Here is a 20,188-nt window from a genome sequence, read left to right on the forward strand (position 1 = left end):
GCAGCTGAACAACTCAAGGTGTGCGGCTGCTAAGGCTAAGGCCCCGCTCCCTCAGTCAGCGCGCCCGCACTGCAGACAGGCGGGGCGCTGACAGACATAGACCGCGATATGCGGTCTGTAGGGAACGGGAGGGAGGGGGGCGGGATCTAATCGTGGTGCCGTCCACCCCCCCACACACACACATACATACACACACACACACACACACACACACATACATACACACACATATACATATACACATACATACACACACATACATACATATATACACACACACACTTTAACCTGCAGCTCCTTCCCTGCTCCCCGCCCAAGGCGCCTCCCATCTAGCTCCTTCCCTCCCCTCCTCCCCATTGGCTGACTCGCGTACCATGTGACGCATCGCCGCACGGGAACACAATTCTCTGGTATCCCCTGCTGGCTGACGCGTCACAGTACGTAGTCAGTTGGCAGTGAGGAGGAACTGGGACCGGATCATGAGGCTAAACAGCAATAGTGAGTTGCACTCACACGGCCACCCGCGCCACCGGGCGCAGCGGGTCCCAGCCCTTACACAAGAAACCTGACAACCTACAGATGGTGTCCCCCTGCTAGACTGATGGTGTCTTGCTGATTTCTCCGATCCCTCTGCTGGTGGTTGGCGTTTGGGTAACATATATCCCATATATGCTGATTTTATTCCATCTAGATGTACGCATAATACTTACCTAACTAATGTTTTTTGAATATAATATTTAATGCACTATGAGCGTTGTGCGCTGTCTTTTGTGTTTTACTCTGCTATAGTTCTGGAGTGTTGAGCCCCCCTTCGTGTTACTCAGCTGCAAACGCTCCTATTGACTCTACAGGATCACGTAAACACTTTACATTTTTATTTGCACTATCACTTGATATACCCACATGGGCTAATATTGTTTAATAGGTTTTAGTAGCGCACTTTTTCTCTTCACCTGAAGTAGGGACCCTGCCCCATTAGCTGTTTGATGAGTTCAGGGACACAGCTGCAACGCTGCGCAGCCCTGATAATTGTGGTCTGGGACCAGACCACCCTACAAGATACAGAGACTATCTTCACGGTGGGATACTCCCACAGGATACCACCCCGCGCGGAGGCGGACTCGTTGCGGAGGACATCGCTGGATCGGCGGATCCCCTCTGTCTTCTAATCGGCAGGTACCCGGCAGGTACCTATACACCAAGTGCACCAACAAGTACACCTCACCTAGTGGACAGCGCTGTCTCACACATTGGGGTTGGGTGTGGGACTCTCTGTGAACACGGTGTGGGGGAACACGATAGTGGGTTACGGCGGTGCCAGGCTTGGTGGGTAGTTATACCTATTGGCAGTGTTCGACAAATCACCCAAAAATCTACTCGCCCAACCAAAAAATCTACTCGCCACCTAGTCCCGCCCCCAACCCTAGTCCCACCCCCAACCCCACTTTAAAATAAAATATATAAATAAAATACATTTAATAAATTCCTAGTCAGAACAACATTCGTTTTTGACATAAATGTATTTATTGTATTACATTATACTACAATTAGTCCTTGTTACGTGTGTGTGTGTGTGTGTAAATGTCGATCTAGAAATAAAAGCCAGGTGTGAATGACTAGTTTCCTGTACCCCTTAACCAGTGTCTGGACGTCCCCGCTTCACAATATCTAAAGCAGCAATCCCGCCTGGGATCTTACCTGATCCGCAGTCCCTCAATGTCCAGATACCCTCATTCCCGCAATGTTATACATTGGAGGCGAGGGTTTCCCTACCTGTCTTCTGGGTTAGGGGGGGTTCCGATGTCTTCCATGTGAAACTTGAGTCAGATCTGGAAGAAAGCAGTATAGGTTATTTCGGTGTAGTATAGGGCAGTTAAGATATATAGGGTAAATAAGAGATCCAGAAACAGAGTGTGAGACAGGCACAGAGAGAGGGTGAGAGAGAGAGAGGGGGGGTGACAGAGAGGGGGGGAGAGAGAGGGGGGTGAGAGAGAGTGTGTGAGAGAGAGGTGGGGTGAGAGAGAGAGAGAGAGAGGGTGTGAGGGAGAGGGTGTGAGAGAGAGGGTGAGAGGGTGTGAGAGAGAGGGTGAGAGAGAGAGAGGGGGGGTGAGACTGAGAGGGTGTGAGTGAGAGGGTGTGTGAGAGAGAGGGTGAGAGAGAAATAGGGTGAGAGAGAGAGTTAGGGGGAGTGAGAGGGGGCGAGAGAGAGGGGGCGGGCGACGGGGTGATTGGGTGGGGTGGGGTGACACTTCTGGTATCCTACACACACCCACACTCCCATGCGCACACACACACACACTCCCATGCACACACACACACACACACACTCTCCCATGCATGCATGCATGCACACACACTCTCCCATGCATGCACACACACACACACTCTCTCTCCCATGCACGCACGCACGCACACACACACAGACACACACACACACTCTCTCTCCCATGCATGCACACACACATACACACTCCCATGCATATACACACACACACACTCTCCCATACACACACTCCTATGCATGCACACACACACTTTCCCATGCATGCATGCACACACACACACACACTCTCCCATGCACACACACACACACACACACTCTCCCATGCGCACACACACACGACAGGGAAGAGGATAGGCCGCGTGACCGAGCACCACCACCACTGCCCCGCTCGCTCCCCCCCCCCCCGCAACCATGAAGTGGCGCGGGAAGCCGGGGTAAGCGGGGAACACCCCCATTACCGTCACCCGCGGCACGGGTATCGGGGGGAAGCGAGAAGTGGCGTGGGGAGAGAAGGGGGGGAACACCCCCACTACCGTCACCCGCGCGTGTATTGGGGGAAGCGGGAAGTGGCGCGGGAAGCCGGGGGGAGAAGGGTGGGGGCACCTTGACTTGCAGGGAAGGAGCAGAGGGGCCGCAGGATGGAGGATTGGAGAGTACTTACTCTCGTACTCTCCAACAGATCTCCGGCCAGAACAAATGGCAGGTCGTTGGGGGTGGGCTCATATAGAGCCTGGCCGCGCGCCCTCAAAGCCTGGGAGTGCGCGCCAATCAGCTATCACGTAGGGGGAGGGTTTTTTTTTTTCAGCCAGCGCGAGCAGGGAAAATTTAAAAAAACGAACATGTGTGCTGCTTGGGCCAATATTTACTCGCCCGGAGGTTAAATCCACCCGCCCCGGGCGTGTAAATGTATAGGATTGTCGAACACTGCCTATTAGTGTTCATTAGAGCGTTAAGATTTATTCCTGTGCCAGTAAAGGTTGTTATTTTACACTGTGTGCTTATGTTATTGGGTCCTGTGAGGGGCTTCTCCCACTACGCTGGGATCCCTCACAGGTGGAGGCGCTGCACCGAGAGTATTGTATTATATCAACCCGGGCTCCACGTGGCGGAAACTTAGGCCCCTGTGAGCCAACAGGTAAAGGCAGCACCGGTAGCATCCATAGCGTATACCCCCAATCTCACTTAGGGGGAGGGGGTTACAAGGGCTACACACAGAATTAGGTTATTAATAGGCATTAGTATTGGTAGTTATATTGGATTGAAGATGTGCATCTTGTTCATTCTTATGCATTGCTGGTAGGGTTGCCAGGTGGCTTGTCCAAAAATACTGGACACAATGGTAAAAGATGCGACCCCCTACAATACATAGAAAAATATATCCCCATGTCCCTCGAATACATATACAAAATACCCCCACCTCTCCAATAAAATTCAGACTTTCCTTAAGGACGATGTCAGGTCGGGCCCGGTGGCTGCGGACGGGGCAGTGGCTAAAGAGGGGGGGCATTGGATGCAGGGGGGCCGGCGACCAATCAAACCAGTTGCCGCCATGCTTGGCTCTCCCCCCTCTGCAGGCTTCTCTCCCTGTCTGTCCACGCCAAGGTGTCTGATGCTGGTGCGCACCCAGCCTCCCTCTCATGCTGGCGCTCACCGGAAGATGAGACAAACTGACTTCTGGCGCTGATGTCAGAGGACCCGGCGCGCATCAGTATTAGAAACCTCAGCGTAGGACAGACAGGGAAAGGGAAGCCTGCAGCTGGGGAAGAGCCGGGCATGGCGGCAACTGCTGTGACCTGCCACCATCCGCCCGCAGCCACTTTGCATTCAGAGAGAATCATTCTAAGGTGGCTTACATCTACGCCTTGCTTACCGGTGACGCCCTCGCTTGGGCTTCTCCTCTCTGGGAACTTAAAAGCGAACTAACCCAAGACTATCCTAAATTCAGGCGTGAATTTCAGCAGGTATTTGATACTCCTGCACGGCGCGAGACAGCCGCATTCTCTCTTTTCCATATTTCACGGGCCCGAAGATCTGCTGCCAAGTACGCGATCGAGTTCCGTACTCTTGCCGCAGAAACTCAATGGAATGATGAGGCACTCGCCGCCGCATACTGGCACGGTCTCTCTGACACCCTGAAGGATGATCTTGCTACTCATGCCCGGCCTTCCTCCCTGGAGGAGTTAATTACTCTTAGCGTACGTATGGACCAGCGTACCCAGGAACGACGGCACGAGAAACACTGTTCTCGTTCTCTTCCTTCCCCTGTGGTCTCTCACAGGTCGCCTACTTCACCTCTCCTGGCACTGGATGCCCCGGAGCCGTTGCAAATCGGTAGCCAACAACTTCGGGCCGCGGAGAGAATGCGACGCCGTCAGAAGGGACTCTGTTTCTACTGTGGTTCTTCGGAACATCGTCTCCTGAACTGTCCATTGAAGCCGGGAAACAGAAACACCCAGTAAAGGTAGAGGGGCTTCCACTGGGTACTATCTCTTCTTGCCCCTCTCTCCCTGAAGTTCTCCCAAAGAAGTTTATGCTTCCTGCCACTCTGGAGGGCCCTGACCTTTTCCTGCAGGTAAAAGCTTTCATTGACTCTGGATCTGTTGATAACTTCCTGGACCAGACCTTCACCTCCGAGAACCAAATTCCTATGGTTAGAAGAAAAGCACCTATTGGTCTCGAGGCCATCGACGGTCGCCCGCTCCAGCCAGCATTTATCATCTGGGAGTGCATTCCTCTCACGCTGACTTTGGCAGACGGTCATAAAGAGGTAATAGTTTTCGATATCTTCCATTCTCCTACTGTTCAACTTATTTTAGGATTGCGTTGGCTTCAACTCCACAATCCGCGATTTGATTGGACCGGCACCCTGCCTATCCAGTGGCCCTCTTCCGCTGAGTCTGCTCCTACGGCTCCTCCTGTTGTGGTGCTTGCCAGCCTGGATTCCGTTCCTTCCAACCTATCGATTCTACCGACCGTGTATCATGAGTACTTGGTATCCCCCAAATCCTCTGTGATTCTTGTAAATAGTAATTAATATTTAGTATTACAGTATTACAGTACCCCCACCTTTATTGGCCTGTTTTATAACAATTTCTTTATTAGATCGTAATTCTTTTAATGCCAGTTTTTCTTTTACCGTTAGATTGAATCTTATTTTTTCCTTTTTATTTTGCTTCTCAAACATTTTCTCAAAATCGTTGACCACTATCCTGAAGCCAGGGTCACGTGTGATGTATGAATAGCCCCAGGTAGCTTAACTTGTTCCTTTTACAAGCACAACAAGTTCTTTGTCTTTTCTTCACTTTATTGGGGAAAGCATAGATACACAAAGGCACTTGTAGATGATGGTGTTGTGAGAGAGTTTCTCTATAGTGAGAGCGCTTGATAGTGGGGAAAGGTAAAAAGGATTGGGCCTTGCCCGGGGTGTGACATGGAACGTACTCACTCAGCCAGTGTCAGAAGGAAAAGGAAGTGTGTACTGCTTGTCACACAGGGATAGAGTCAGGCTAAACCAACTGTCAGCAGGGACAGGTGGAATGGTAGAATCCATTAACTTGGAAGACTGGAGATGTTGCCAGGGCAACCAGAGGTGGGACAGACTGGAGGCAAAAGGCAACATCGTAATAGATCACACAGGCACAGTGTGGGTGTGGGGCAGAATACATGCAGCTGAACTTAAAGAACTGACAAGCAGAAGCTGCAAGGAAGGGGGTTTGTCATGGGAGAGGGGGTTTTGCCCGGGATTAAAGGGGTTACACCCCATTTGGCCACCCCCTGCTTTCACTTGGGAGGCAAGGGTTAACTGGACTGCGTTCCAGTAATGTGTTTTTACCTTGCTTCAGCACCCAAATGTGTATTCCCCTGTAAATATGTATTGTTCCCATTCCAGTGTCTGCACCAACACATACACTGGGATCAATGCGGGAGGGAAAGGGTTAATAGTTAAGGAGTGATTATAGCCCTTTGTTCCATTTTCCCGCCTTTGCAGGCTCCATTTTGCAGCTCTGCGTAGGTCGCCGTTGCAGCTCCATACGATCCTATGGGGAAACTGGCGATTTGGACCCATTTTCATCAGAAGACCTGCAGGTGACGCTCGAGAGAAGGAGCGGCGGTTCCCCATTGTAAATGTATGAAGCCATTCATTTTAATGGGGATTCCTCGACGCCGACCTCCAGGAACGAGTTGGCAGCCATCCAAACCGCAGACCGCAGAAGCGGATACAATATCTAAAAAAGAGCTTTTTATCACACTAGTTCAAGTTCAAATACAATTGGCGTGGAAAACTTAGGTTCTAGGGCACCCAGGAATAAAATTCTTTTTGCCCCTAGACCCTAGGAACCCCCTCTCCCCCCACTCGACCACCACCAGGTCCGGGAATGAAGGACCCCCATAAAGGGTCGCGCTCACGACGAGGGTCGCGCCTTTGACTCTAATGGGAGCGGAGGTCCCATTGAATCCTATGGCGGCTCCGGCCCATGCATTTCCTATGGCGGCGCCAGCCATATTGATTCTAATGGAGGAAAGCCACGTGGCTTTGAAACGGCTAAGTCCAAAAGTGTGAAAAGTGTAAGCCTATATCTCAGGGTCGGTGAGGACCTGAGGGCTGGGATTTTGGTCGCATGTAGTCACTGTTCCGGCATGACTGCATGGCCATTTCCAGCCCTCTCTGATCAACCAGACGAAGTGTGGGAAAATGTGAAAAAATAAGGTTTGTCCCATTGACTTCAATGCCGGAGTTGCTCCATTGAAAGCCTATAGTGGCGGAGCCCATTGATTTCAATAGGAGAGTGAAACGCTGTGATTTCTTTTAGCTATAGCGGAGAATCCTGCATTAAAGTTAATAGGGGATTTTAACTTGTTTTTTGTATCTCCGTTTCTGGGGGTCGTGAAAGGCTGATATTTGGCCACTATGGCAAAGGTCCTCCGGCATGAGGACCTGGCAAATTTCAGCCTGCTCAGACCCACAGAACAGATTATTTTAATATGTGTAGATATTAAAGAAAATACTGTTTTACAAGGCTGGTAGAAAGCCCGGGAAAGTTACTGACTCTGCTTTATGTTAATGTTCAGGGGGGAGACAAGTGGTCTACAATAAACCCTCTGATCAAAGACTTGACCACTCTGTGTACAATAGGGCGGGGAAACGCAGAGCCTGAGTGGTCTGTAAGTGCCATAATTCGCATAATTCGGTGTGGGGCAGAATACATGCAGAATACATGCAGCTGAACTTAAAGAACTGACAAGCAGAAGCTGCAAGGAAGGGGGGTTGGAATAGCTCACTCTCGGCTAGGAGAATAGGAGGTTGCAGGCAACCAACACCGACTATGGCTGTGTAAACAACATGTAACAATAATGTTGCCTATTCACATGCAGCTGGCTGCTGAGACAGGGAAAAATGCAGGCAGCTAAACTAGGGAGACATGAATCCTATGAGCTGCAAAGGGAAACAGAAATATGAAATCCTGTTCCAGGACAACCACCATCTGGTGAAATGTATCCACAAAATTTCCTTTATAGTGGTAGGGAAAGAAGGTGGATCTAGGCTTAAGTTTAGAATGTATAAATCTCTCTCTCTCTCTCTCTCTGTACTGCAGTTTGATCCACTGTTAATGTAGTGTCACTTAAATTAAAAATACCAGTGTATTCGGTTACTTTCTCTTCTTGTGTATTCCGCCTGCTTCCCCCTCAATGGGGATGCTACCTGAGACATCTCTCAGAGGTGAAAAGAGGTTTTTTGTGAAACCACTTTTCCCTTTCTTCCTCCTCGCAAGAGTTTAATCTCTGGTCTATTAACTCTCCTGTCCCTAAAAAAAATGGAAGATTCGGATTCCTTCCTACCCATATCACACTTTTCATTTTTACCATGAAAGTGTGGTTTAGGGTACTCAAATTTCATATTGGTTTCTTTAGGACCTCCAAAATCTTTATCACCTTTGCTGAAATCTCAAATCAGGTCTTGGTGGGTAACTAAAATGTTTGTACTGCTTCCTAAATTTAAAATATTTCTCTTGTTCTCTATCCCGCCTACCATACCTATAGTTTTGTTGATAGCCATATCTGTAATTCTGTTGATGATCAAATGACCATTTAATTTTTGGGGGCTTTTTATACTAGTGTTACATATACTTACATAGTAGATGAGGTTGAAAAAAGACATACGTTCATCAAGTTCAACCTATGCTAAATATAGACAACAGATACTTTATCATATATCTATACTTCCTTAATGATCCAGAGGAAGGCAAACCAAAAACCCCAGTGTCATATCATCCAATGATATATGATAAGGGGGAAAATAAATTCCTTCCTGACTCCAAGAATTGGCAATCGGATTATTCCCTGGATCAACATTCTTCCCATGTTTACCTATTTGGTATATCCCTGAATACCTTTCCTTTCTAAAAAGATGTCCAACCTTTTTTTGAACAAATCTATTCTATCTACCATTACAGTCCTCATGGGTAATGAATTCCGCATTTTAACCGCCTTTACTGTAAAGAACCCTTTCCTTTGTTGCTGTTGAAATCTCCTTTCCTACAACCTAAAGGGATGACCGCGAGTCCGTTGTACTGCCCTTGGGATGAATAGTTCTTTTGAAAGCTCCCTGTACTCTCCCCGAATATATTTGTATATGGTTATCTTATCCCCTCTTAGACGCCTCTTTTCTAATGTAAATAAATCTAATTTAGGTAGCCTCTCCTCATAAGTTAGATTGTCCATCCCCTTTATTAATTTGGTGGCTCTTCTCTGCACTCTCTCTAGTTCCATAGTGTCTTTTCTAAGGAGTGGTGCCCCAAATTGTACTCCATATTCAAGGTGTGGTCTTACTAATTCTTTGTAAAATGGCATAATTATGTTTACTTCCCTTCCATCCATTGCCTGTTTATTGCAAGATAAGATCTAGTTTGCCGTTGCAGCTACTGCCTGACTTTGGGCACTATTGCTAAGCCTGCTGTCTACAAGCACTTCTAAATCCTTCTCCATCAAGGATACCCCATATTTATCCTCATTTGATTTGTAAGTCATCTGTTTATTCTTGCTTCCCAAATGCATGACCTTTCATGTATCTGTATTAAACCTCATCTGCCATTTAACTGCTCAAGTTTTCAGTCTCTCCAAGTCCTTCTGGAGAGAAATAACATCCTGCTCTGATTCTACTGCCTTACACAATTTAGTATCATCAGCAAAGATGGAGACTTTGCTCTCGATGCCAACTTCAAGGTCATTAATAAACAAGTTAGAAAGCAGGGGTCCCAGTACCGATCCCTGAGGTACTCCACTCACAACGTTAGCCTAACCTGAAAAAGTTTCGTTTATTACAACAGCCTGTGCTGAGGGAGCTGTTTTTGTGCTGGCAGAAATCCTGTGTTTTGTTGGAAAACGGGTCAGCGATACTGATAGCGTCACTATAAGGAGGCATCTAACGGAGGGCATTCATTGAGCCTGATGAAGCCTTGTCACGAGGCGAAACGTGTTGCTCTAGATTTGTCTGCAGTGGGCCACCGTAGGGAACCTGTTAGAGTTGAGGTCACGACCCCAGGATCCGGACACGGAAGTGGGGACTAATCCTGAGTCAAGCTGGAAACAGACCCTGCAGGCGCTGATGCAATTAAACCATTGTGTAAGTGCAAAGTTATTTTTTATGTAATAAATGTATTCACTTTTTACTGAGTTGAATTATCTCTGCATACAATAATATTGATACTGAAAAAAGATATGTTTCACCCTGTTTCGAAACATTTCACATCTTGTCTGAATGGTGGTCTCAAGAATTTTAGATTCTTTGGAATTGCCCATATTCCCATCAACATTAGAGGGGGAGATCGACTTAACAGACTAAATAAAATGGAGATGCAATGGATCTTTCTGTTAGATACCCTGCAACCGCATGGCCTCAATGTTGATTGGGAATTGCAACATTTTCTATCAGATTAGTATCATTTATGTCTGCATATTCTGTCTTCATTCTTTACTCTCTCCCCCCCTCCTCTCTCCTCCCTTCCCCCTCCCTCCCCCCCCCCATCCTCTTCCCCCCTTTCCCCCCTCCCCTCCCCCCCCTTCCCCCCTTCCCTTTCCTTCCGTTCCTTATCTCATATCCATTTATTTACTTTTACATTGCTCAGGTATACATACACATGTCTTTCTTTAACAGTATGTTGTCTTCTTGCTATCCTCGTCCTTTTCATTTTTTATTCATTTTTGAACAGAGATCTCTATTTATGAATAATATACTCATACAAATTGTTCCGTAACAGACTGCTGTTTATTTTATCTTGTATTTTATTGTCTTGCTTTACAACCATCACATGTATACACATTATACTGTTGATATCATCCATGCTCATTCATATGTTATGTCTAAGGGCTTATACTGTTTATTCCAACTACCTGGAGATCACCAATTTATATACATGGATTGTGATCTCCATTGTGATGTATTGTAGGCATTGTTTTTAAACGTTTTTTTATGTGTTTACACATGGTTAATAGGTGAAGTATCCACCTCACCTGACTCCTATCTGGTGCATGTGTTTTGGGTTCATTCCACCTATATCTATGTCTCCCTCATGCTGATGGATCACTCTTTGATAAAGGCTCTAGGGCTGAAACGCGTTAGAGGATCCATCAGCCACACTCGTCTGTTTCAATAAACATTTTGTAGTCACCATCTACGCTTTTATCCTGCTTTATTTTTCGGGCAGTGCTCCGCTATTCTTTCTGCCGTTGCTGGAAGTTTGTACATGCCATTGTATGCTGGATTGCACGCCGAGTACTCACTGCACACGAGGGGGAGCCCCGCCGGTCACGTGACCATCTCGTCACACGCCAGAGACAGCGCTTCATTGCAGAGACCAGCAGCCCAGCTGAGACGCGGAGCTCACCGGTCCACAGTCATCCACAGCAGAGCAGAACACCGCCGGTCGCGTGACCACCCCAGGTGATGCTTTAGTCACGAGAGGGTTGGCGGTGCAACGTTGCAGACATTGATGACCGGATCACGACACCTTCATTCCCCCTAATCGTGAGTGCTTGCAACACTTGGTGCCCTTAGCTGAGCCAGTTGCTATTTATGATATACAGGCTACTTTACACATACTCATTGCAGTGAGTACTACATTGACTCTGAGGCACCTTATTGGACAATTTATTGTCTGGGTTCAGCTTACAATAATATTGAGGTGAAGATCACCACTTGAGACAGGGACACAGAGGAGGAACTGTGACCAGACCACAGGCATTCTATACAAAGAAGCCCAAGGAAAAAACACCTATTTTAGGATTGGGACTCACACAGGGCCGTGTGAGTGTATATATACACGGCCCTGTGTGAGTCCCAATCCTAAAATAGGTGTTTTTTCCTTGGGCTTCTTTGTGTATATATATATATGAAACCAGGTGTCCCACCAAGGAGACAAAAAACAGCACTCAAGGTATATTGCAAAAGTGTATTTGAAAAAAAGCAGGCACAGACCTGCCTAAGACATGCAGATGAGCATACAGTTGTATTTGCATATTTGCTTTCCTGTGGAGGGTTTTTGTCACTTTTTTTACTCACCATAACTTAACTCAGTATTATGATATATAGATATATAGATATATAGATATATAGATATATAGATATATAGATATATAGATATATAGATATATAGATATATAGATATATAGATATATATACACGTCCATAGTTCACCCCATCTATTTTAGAGATTCGCATCCTCTTTCCATTATACCATTGTCAGTGCTTTGACTAGGGTATTTACCCCTTGAGCACTGGGACTGGTATCCAGACATCTGGGGGTATCTAGTCTATACCGTTTGTTTTAAGGTATTTTGCCTATTATTTACTGCTCATTGTGTGCTCCCCCAATATTTGTTTCTTTTTCATGCACTGAGGATCCGGGATAGATCCGGTTGGGGATGAGCCTCAGGAAGAGACCTATTCTCTGGGAGCACCCTGCGTACCCCCGGTAAGGTAGTATCTTTCTGGATTTTATTATTACGCCTTCATTCACGTAAGCGAGTTAGCGCCCAGGTATTTCTTTTCTCTTTACTGCAGCTGTCTTCAGTTGTTGTTTGTTCATGGGTCTTTCTGCCTTAAGTTTTGTCTTCAGCAAGTGAAATGCATGCTCGATCGGGTTGAGATCAGGTGATTGACTCGGCCATTACAGAATATTCCACTTCTTTGCCTTAAAAAACTCCTGGGTTGCTTTTGCAGTATGTTTTGGGTCATTGTCCATCTGTAAAGTGAAGCGCCATCCAATCAACTTCGCTGAATTTGGCTGAATCTGAGCAGACAATATATCCTTATACACTTCAGAATTCATCCGGGTGTTCTGTCACATCATCAATAAACACTATTGACCCAGTGCCATTGTAAGCCATGTATGCCCATGCCATCACACTGCCTCCACCGTGTTTTACAGATGATTATGTGGTATGCTTCGGATCATGAGCCGTTCAAGCCTTCTCCATACTTTTTTCTTCCTATCATTCTGGTACAGGTTGATCTTAGTTTCATCTGTCCATAGAATGCTGTTCCAGAACTGGGCTGGCTTTTTAAGATATTGTTTGGCAAATTCTAATCTGGCCTTTCTATTCTTGAGGCTTATGAATGGTTTGCACCTTTTGGGGGAACCCTCTGTATTTGCTCTCATGAAGTCTTCTCTTTATGGTAGACTTGCATAATGATATGCCTACCTCCTGGAGAGTGTTCTTCACTTGGCTGGATGTTGTGAAGGGGTTTTTCTTTCCATGGAAAGGATCCTATGATCATCCACCACTGTTGTCTTCCGTGGACGTCCAGGCCTTTTTGTGTTGCAGAGCTCACCATTGCGTTCTTTTTTTCTCAGAATGTACCAAACTGTTGATTTGGCCACTCCTAATGCTCCTGCTATCTCTCTCTGAAGGATTTTCTTTTTTTTGCAGCCTAAGGATGCCCTGTTTCACTTGCATTGAGAGCTCCTTTGACCGCATGTTGTGGGTTCACAGCAACAGCTTCCAAATGCGAATGCCACACCTGGAATCAACTCCAGACCTTTTACCTGCTTAATTGATGATGAAATAACGAAGGAATAGCCCACACCTGTCCATGAAACAGCTTTTGAGTCAATTGTCCAATTACTTTTGGTCCCTTGAAAAAGAGGGGACTACATATTAAAGAGATGTAATTCCTAAACCCTTTCTCCAATTTGGATGTGAATACCCTCAGCTTAAAGCTGATAGACTGCACTTTAAGACCATATTCATTATTTAACTGTAACTTGAATTTATTTTGGTACACAGCCGAAATAATAAAACTTGTATCAGTGTCCAATTATTTCCGGACCTAACTACAGTATATATATATATATATATATATATATATATATATATATATATATATATATATATAAACACACATGGATTTACACAGATATAGAACAAGCTCCACCCGCTTGTTTCAATAACTGCCTTTCAAAATACTGCTATTGAAACAAGCGGTTGGAGCTTATTCTACGTGAGTCCGTTAGCAGTGGAAAGGAACATACAGCGCAGTGGTGACGTCATTGTGGGAGGATCCCAATCTGAGTCGCGGCCGTGAGGAGTGAGGTGTGGAGCCAACCCGAGCTGGCGCTGAGCTCAGAATACACAAGCTGCTGATTTTTAATCATACGCCAACACTATTGAATATGTGAGTACAATTCTTGTAGTCTTGCGTTTAAAAAAAAAAAAAAAACTTTTACTTTTGGTACCGTAATATGTCTATTATATGCATTCTATGGGGACCCGTGGGAACCAGTGAATCAACTCGGCACCTTAAAGACAAAGATACCTTTCAGTGCCTTTTGCTACTTACTTGCTAATCATCCAGCTCTGAGGAGTCAAATTGAGACCAGTGTTTTCAAGCAAAAGACTGACATCACCATTATGATCAAGGATATTTGCATTTAAGGACTGGTATATTACATCAATTATTGCGCCAAGGACTTTATGTTCTATTGTTATTTTGATCAGGCTAGATAACACACTAAATACCTTAACACATTCCCCGCAAACATGCAGTCTCTCCCCGGTCTGTGTCCTCTTCTCTAGGTTCTGGTCTGATAACCAAGTCAGACTCTTCCCACTTTCTTCCAAATCTTTTCCTGTGGCAGCTGATACTATCTATCTTTTGGAATGACAAGCAGTTACATTGTTTATTAATTGCCTTGACTGGTTTAAAGATGCATTTTCTGTCATATTTATTTGAATGTTGTAAGATTGTTCGGTCCTCATCTTTTCCATATACTCATTTGGGTGTTTGACCTTCAGATGTTTGAGGAGGTAATCCTGACTGCTAAAAGCAACCTTGCAGTGTGGGTGGATTATTGGAGCTTGGCTTTGTACTAGACGAGACAAAAAAGTCACACACTAAATCCCTTCCCACATTTGCAATATATAGCGGTATCTCCCGTGTGTGTCCTCTTGTGTGTGTGTTCAGGTTGGATAACAGACTAAATCCCTTCCCACATTCTCCACATACATGTGGTCTCTCCCCTGTGTGTGTCCTCATGTGTCTAATCAGACTGGATGACAGACTAAATCCCTTCCCACATTCCCTACATACATGTGGTCTCTCCCCTGTGTGGGTCCTCTTGTGTGTGTCCAGGCTGGATAACACACTAAATCCCTTCCCACATTCCCCACATACATACGGTCTCTCCCCTGTGTGTGTCCTCTTGTGTGTGTTCAGACTGGATAACCGACTAAATCCATTCCCACATTCTCCACATACATATGGTCTCTCCCCTGTGTGTGTCCTCTTGTGTGTGTTCAGATTGGATACCCGACTAAATCCCTTCCCACATTCCCCACATACATGAGGTCTCTCCCCTGTATGTGTCCTCTCGTGTGTGTACAGGCTGGTTAAGTGACTAAATCCCTTCCCACATTCCCCACACACATGCGGTCTCTCCCCTGTGTGTGTCCTCTTGTGTGTGGTCAGGCTGGATAACCGACTAAATCTCTTCCCACATTCCCCACATACATGCGGTCTCTCCCCTGTGTGTGTCCTCTTGTGTGTGTCCAGGCTGGATGGCACACTAAATCTCTTCCCACATTCCCCACATACATACGGTCTCTCCCCTGTGTGTGTCCTCTTGTGTGTGTTCAGGCTGGGTAACCGACTAAATCCCTTCCCACATTCCCCACATACATACGGTCTCTCCCCTGTGTGTGTCCTCGTGTGTGTGTTCAGATTGGATAACTGACTAAATACCATCCCACATTCCCCACATACATGCGGTCTCTCTCCTGTGTGTGTCCTCTTGTGTCTGTTCAGGCTGGGTAACCGACTAAATCCCTTCCCACATTCCCCACATACATATGGTCTCTCCCCTGTGTGTGTCCTCGTGTGTGTGTTCAGATTGGATAATTGACTAAATCCCATCCCACATTCCCCACATACATGCGGTCTCTCCCCTGTGTGTGTCCTCATGTGTGTGTTCAGGTGGGATAACTGACTAAATCCCTTCCCACATTCCCCACATACATGCGGTCTCTCCCCTGTGTGTGTCCTCTTCTGTAGGTTCTGATCTGATAACCAAGTCAGACTCTTTCCACTTTCTCCAAGATCTCTTCCTGTGGCAGCAGCTAATATATATCTTTTGGAATGAGAAGCAGTTACATTGTTTATTAATTGCTTTGACTGGTTGAAAGATGCATTTTCTGTCATATTTCTTGGAATGTTGCAAGATTGTTCTGTCCTCATCTTTTCCATATTCTCATTTGGGTGTTTGATATTCAGATGTTTGAGGAGGTAATCCTGACTGCTAAAAGCAACCTTGCAGTGTTGTCATGGGTGAATTATTGGTGCTTGTCTTTGTACTATACGAGACAAAAAGGTTACTGTTACACAAACTGTCTTACAAAAAGTCATGCAGGAGAGGTAAGTTGGCATATCATAAAAAGGATCAGGATGAAAGTAACCTGCAGATGTACATTGCAAAAATGAAGGGTTTAACACAACATGTGCAGCATTAGGGCCGGGAGAGTAGATGTAGTGGATCATACAACATTCAAAGTGGATCATAATATTTAACGATTTACAGTTATGTGAAAAAGAAAGTACACCCTCTTTGAATTCTATGGTTTTACATATCAGGACATAATAACAATCATCTGTTCCTTAGCAGGTCTAAAAATTAGATAAATACAACCTCAGATGAACAACAACACATGACATATTATACCGTGTCATGATTTATTTAACAAAAATGAAGCCAAAATGGAGAAGCTATGTGTGAAAAACTAAGTACACCCTTACTGCTTCCATAGGAATTAAGATGCTAAGTTGCAGACAGGTGCTGCTAATCAAATGCCCTTGATTAATTGATCATCTGCAAGTGTGATTGTAATGCTTGCGCGAACCCACAAACAAGACAAGACCGCGGTACTGAGGTGGAAAGGTTTAGAGCCACACACCCACAGCAGCGGAGGTGTGCCCGGAAGGCGGATAGTTAGCGTAGCCGGTCTGGGTTGTAGAGAGAGGGTTATTCCTTTATACTTGCCGGGGTCCTGGGTTAACGACAGCTGCGTAGTTGAATTCCATAAGCCAATGGTCTGGAGTGGAGAAGACAGCGTAGTTGTGGTCCGTAAGCCTGGGTCGTGGAGTGGAGAGGTAAGCGTAGTCGAGGGTAAGCCGGGGTCAGAGCCAGAGAGGGTCCACAAACAAGCCGGGTCGGTACAAGAAGGGTCACACTGCAAGAGAATACTGGAACAAGGCAAGGCAAAACAAAACACAGGATCCGCACAAGGCTACACTTGGTTATGCTCAGCAATGCAACTGAGCACTAGCAGGGTATTAAAACAGGAAGGAAGCCAATAGCACAGGAGGCGGAGCGGGGGCGCGGCCCGAGCGGGGACCGGGATAGGTGCAGGAGACAAGGGGCTCATTATGGCTTTACGTGTAGCTGGGGATTTACGTGCAGCTGACGTCACGCGTGCACAGCGCGCGTGGAGGGGGCGCGGCACGTCCGAGGAGGCGGAGCCGAGCTCCGTGGCAGTCGCATATGAAGAGCGGGTGCACGCGCGCTCTGTATCGGGAGCGGGGGTGCGCGCACTGGACGAGAGGGGAGCAGAGGCAGCGGCAGCTGCGGTAATTCTGGTAAGAGTGGAGGGAACACGCCGCAGGTGACGTGTTGCCCGATTCCTGAAAGTGACCACCTCTTTAAAAGCCGAAGTTTTAGCAGTTTGCTGGTCTGGAGCATTCAGGTGTGTGTTAACCCAATGCTAAGGAGGAAAGACATCAGCAATGATCTTAGAGAAGCAATTGTTGCTGCCCATCAATCTGGGAAGGGTTATAAGGCCATTTCCAAACAATTTAGAGTCCATCATTCTACAGTGAGAAAGATTATTCAAAAGTGGAAAACATTCAAGACAATTGCCAATCTTCCCAGTAGTGGACGTCCCAGCAAATTCACCCCAAGGTCAGACCGTGCAATGCTTAGAGAAATTGCAAAAAAAAACAAGAGTTACATCTCAGACTCTATCGGCCTCAGTTAGCATGTTAAATGTTAAAGTTCATGACAGTACAATTAGAAAAAGACTGAACAAGTATGGTTTGTTTGGAAGGGTTGCCAGGAGAAAGCCTCTTCTCTCTAAAAAGAACATGGCAGCACGGCTTAGGTTTGCAAAGTTGCATCTCAACAAACCACAAGACTTCTGGAACAATGTCCTTTGGACAGACGAGACCAAAGTGGAGATGTTTGGCCATAATGCACAGCGCCATGTTTCGCAAAAACCAAACACAACATATCAGCACAAACACCTCATACCAACTGTCAAGCACTGTGGTGGAGGGGTGATGATTTGGGCTTGTTTTGCAGCCACAGGACCTGGGAACCTTCCAGTCATTGAGTTGACCATAAACTCCTCTGTATAAGTATTCTAGAGTGCAATGTGAGGCCATCTGTCCGACAGCTAAAGCTTGGCCGAAATTGGGTCATGCAATAGGACAATGATTCTAGCACACCAGCAAATCTACAACAGAATGGCTGAAAAAGAAATTAATCAAGGTGTTGCAATGGTCCAGTCAAAGTCCAGACCTTAACCCGATTGAAATGCTGTGGCTGGACCTTAAGAGAGCTGTGCATAAACAAATGCTCACAAACCTCAATGAACTGAAGCAACGTTGTAAAGAAGAGTGGGCCAAAATTCCTCCACAACGATGTGAGAGACTGATAAAGTCATACAGATAACGATTACTTCAAGTTATTGCTGCTAAAGGTGGTTCTACAAGCTATTGAATCATAAGGTGTACTTAGTTTTTCACACATGGCTTCTCCATTTTGGCTTTATTTTTGTTAAATAAATCATGACAGTGTAATATGTCATGTGTTGTTGTTCATCTGAGGTTGTATTTACCTAATTTTAAGACCTGCTAAGGAACAGATGATTGTTATTATGTCCTGCTATGTAAAACCATAGAATTCAACAAGGGTGTACTTTCTTTTTCACATAATATAGATCCATAAAAATTAAGAACGGTACCAGACAAGGTTGCCCTCTATCCCCACTTCTTTTCGCACTATCAATCGAACCTCTAGCAGCAACAATTAGACAAAGCCAAGATATAGGAGGGTCTCCATCGGGGACACAAAATTTCGCTGTTTGCGGGTGACGTTATCCTGTCTCTGACATCCCCCATGACGACCCTTCCTAATCTTCAGTCTGAGTTGGCGAGATTCGGCCGAATCTCGGGGTACAAAATCAACAGCGATAAATCAGAAGCCCTGAATCTTTCCCTGACCACCCAAGAAGTAAAACTAATGAAGCTCAACTTTAGCTACAAGTGGAGCTCCACAAATATAAAATACTTGGGAGTCAGAATAGCCAACTCATACGCAGCATTGTACAATTGCAACTTTCCCCCTTTATTTACAAAAATTAAACAAGATCTCCAGAGATGGAACAAATACCATATTTCGTGGCTCGGTAGGGTAGCATCAGTTAAGATGAATATCCTTCCCAGACTGCTGTATTTCTTCCAGACTCTCCCGGTCTGTGTACCGCTGGCAGATCTCAAAGACATCCAAAATAGCATCTTCCAATTTATATGGAAAAATAAAAGGCCGCGAGTGGCGCGAACGGTAATGCTTGCCCCAAAGGAGTGCGGAGGCCTAGGTGTACCAGATATAATCAAATACTATAAAGCATCTCACTTAAAACAAGCGGTGGTATGGAATAACGACCCAGCGTCCTGTGGCTGGTTGGAGATCGAGGCCTCATACGTTGCTCCCCTATCCCTCGGTGCACTACTTTGGTCCCAGGGGGGTGGGAAGATAATACCAGGCGAAATAGGCCTGGGAGCCATAAGATGCACGTGGAAAATTTGGTCACAAACAAAAGACAGACATGGATTGACATCCTCCCCCTCCCCCCTTATACCAATATTCGATAATCCAGATTTTCCCCCGGGTTGCGACCCCAGGGACTTTAAGCAATTCCGTGAATCGGGTATAAATACAGCATCGGACTTACTTAACAAGGGGTCTCTGATGTCATTCTTGGAGTTACAGGACAGACACCCCTTGGTAAAACTTCCCTTATATGGATTCCTAAAGATCAGACATTTCCTCCAAGTGGCGTCCCGCAGGTCCAAATTTAAAAGCCTCACGACTTTCGGAAAAAAATGTGCCGTGGGAACTTACCAAAGAGGTCTGATCTCGGGAATCTACCTGGGACTAGCACGTTCCCTGATACCCGCCAACCACAACTACATGTTGAAATGGGCCGAGGACCTAAACGTAGACATAGATAGAGATGACTGGGAGGACATTTGGGAAGCTACAGCCAAAACATCCATTTTTACTACTACCAAAGAGAATATATACAAAATTCTATTTCATTGGTACCTGTCCCCGAGAAGGCTGAGCCGGATCTTCC

At 46.0% G+C, this 20,188-nt stretch overlaps 1 protein-coding gene across 1 annotated transcript in view; it reads right to left on the reverse strand.

Annotated features, from left to right (window-relative positions):
- Positions 1 to 11,652: 11,652 nt before the first annotated feature.
- The window catches only part of LOC142466369 (uncharacterized), a 77,465-nt gene continuing 68,929 nt past the window's right edge, over positions 11,653 to 20,188 (reverse strand). The window contains exon 6 of the mRNA XM_075571225.1: positions 11,653 to 16,085. Within this exon, the coding sequence (XP_075427340.1) occupies positions 14,601 to 16,085 (1,485 nt within the window). The 3' untranslated portion in view covers positions 11,653 to 14,600. The remainder of the gene's footprint in view (positions 16,086 to 20,188) is intronic.

This window comes from Ascaphus truei, chromosome 15 (genome assembly GCF_040206685.1).
Source record: "Ascaphus truei isolate aAscTru1 chromosome 15, aAscTru1.hap1, whole genome shotgun sequence".
In the NCBI taxonomy this organism is placed as follows: Eukaryota; Metazoa; Chordata; class Amphibia; order Anura; family Ascaphidae; genus Ascaphus; species Ascaphus truei.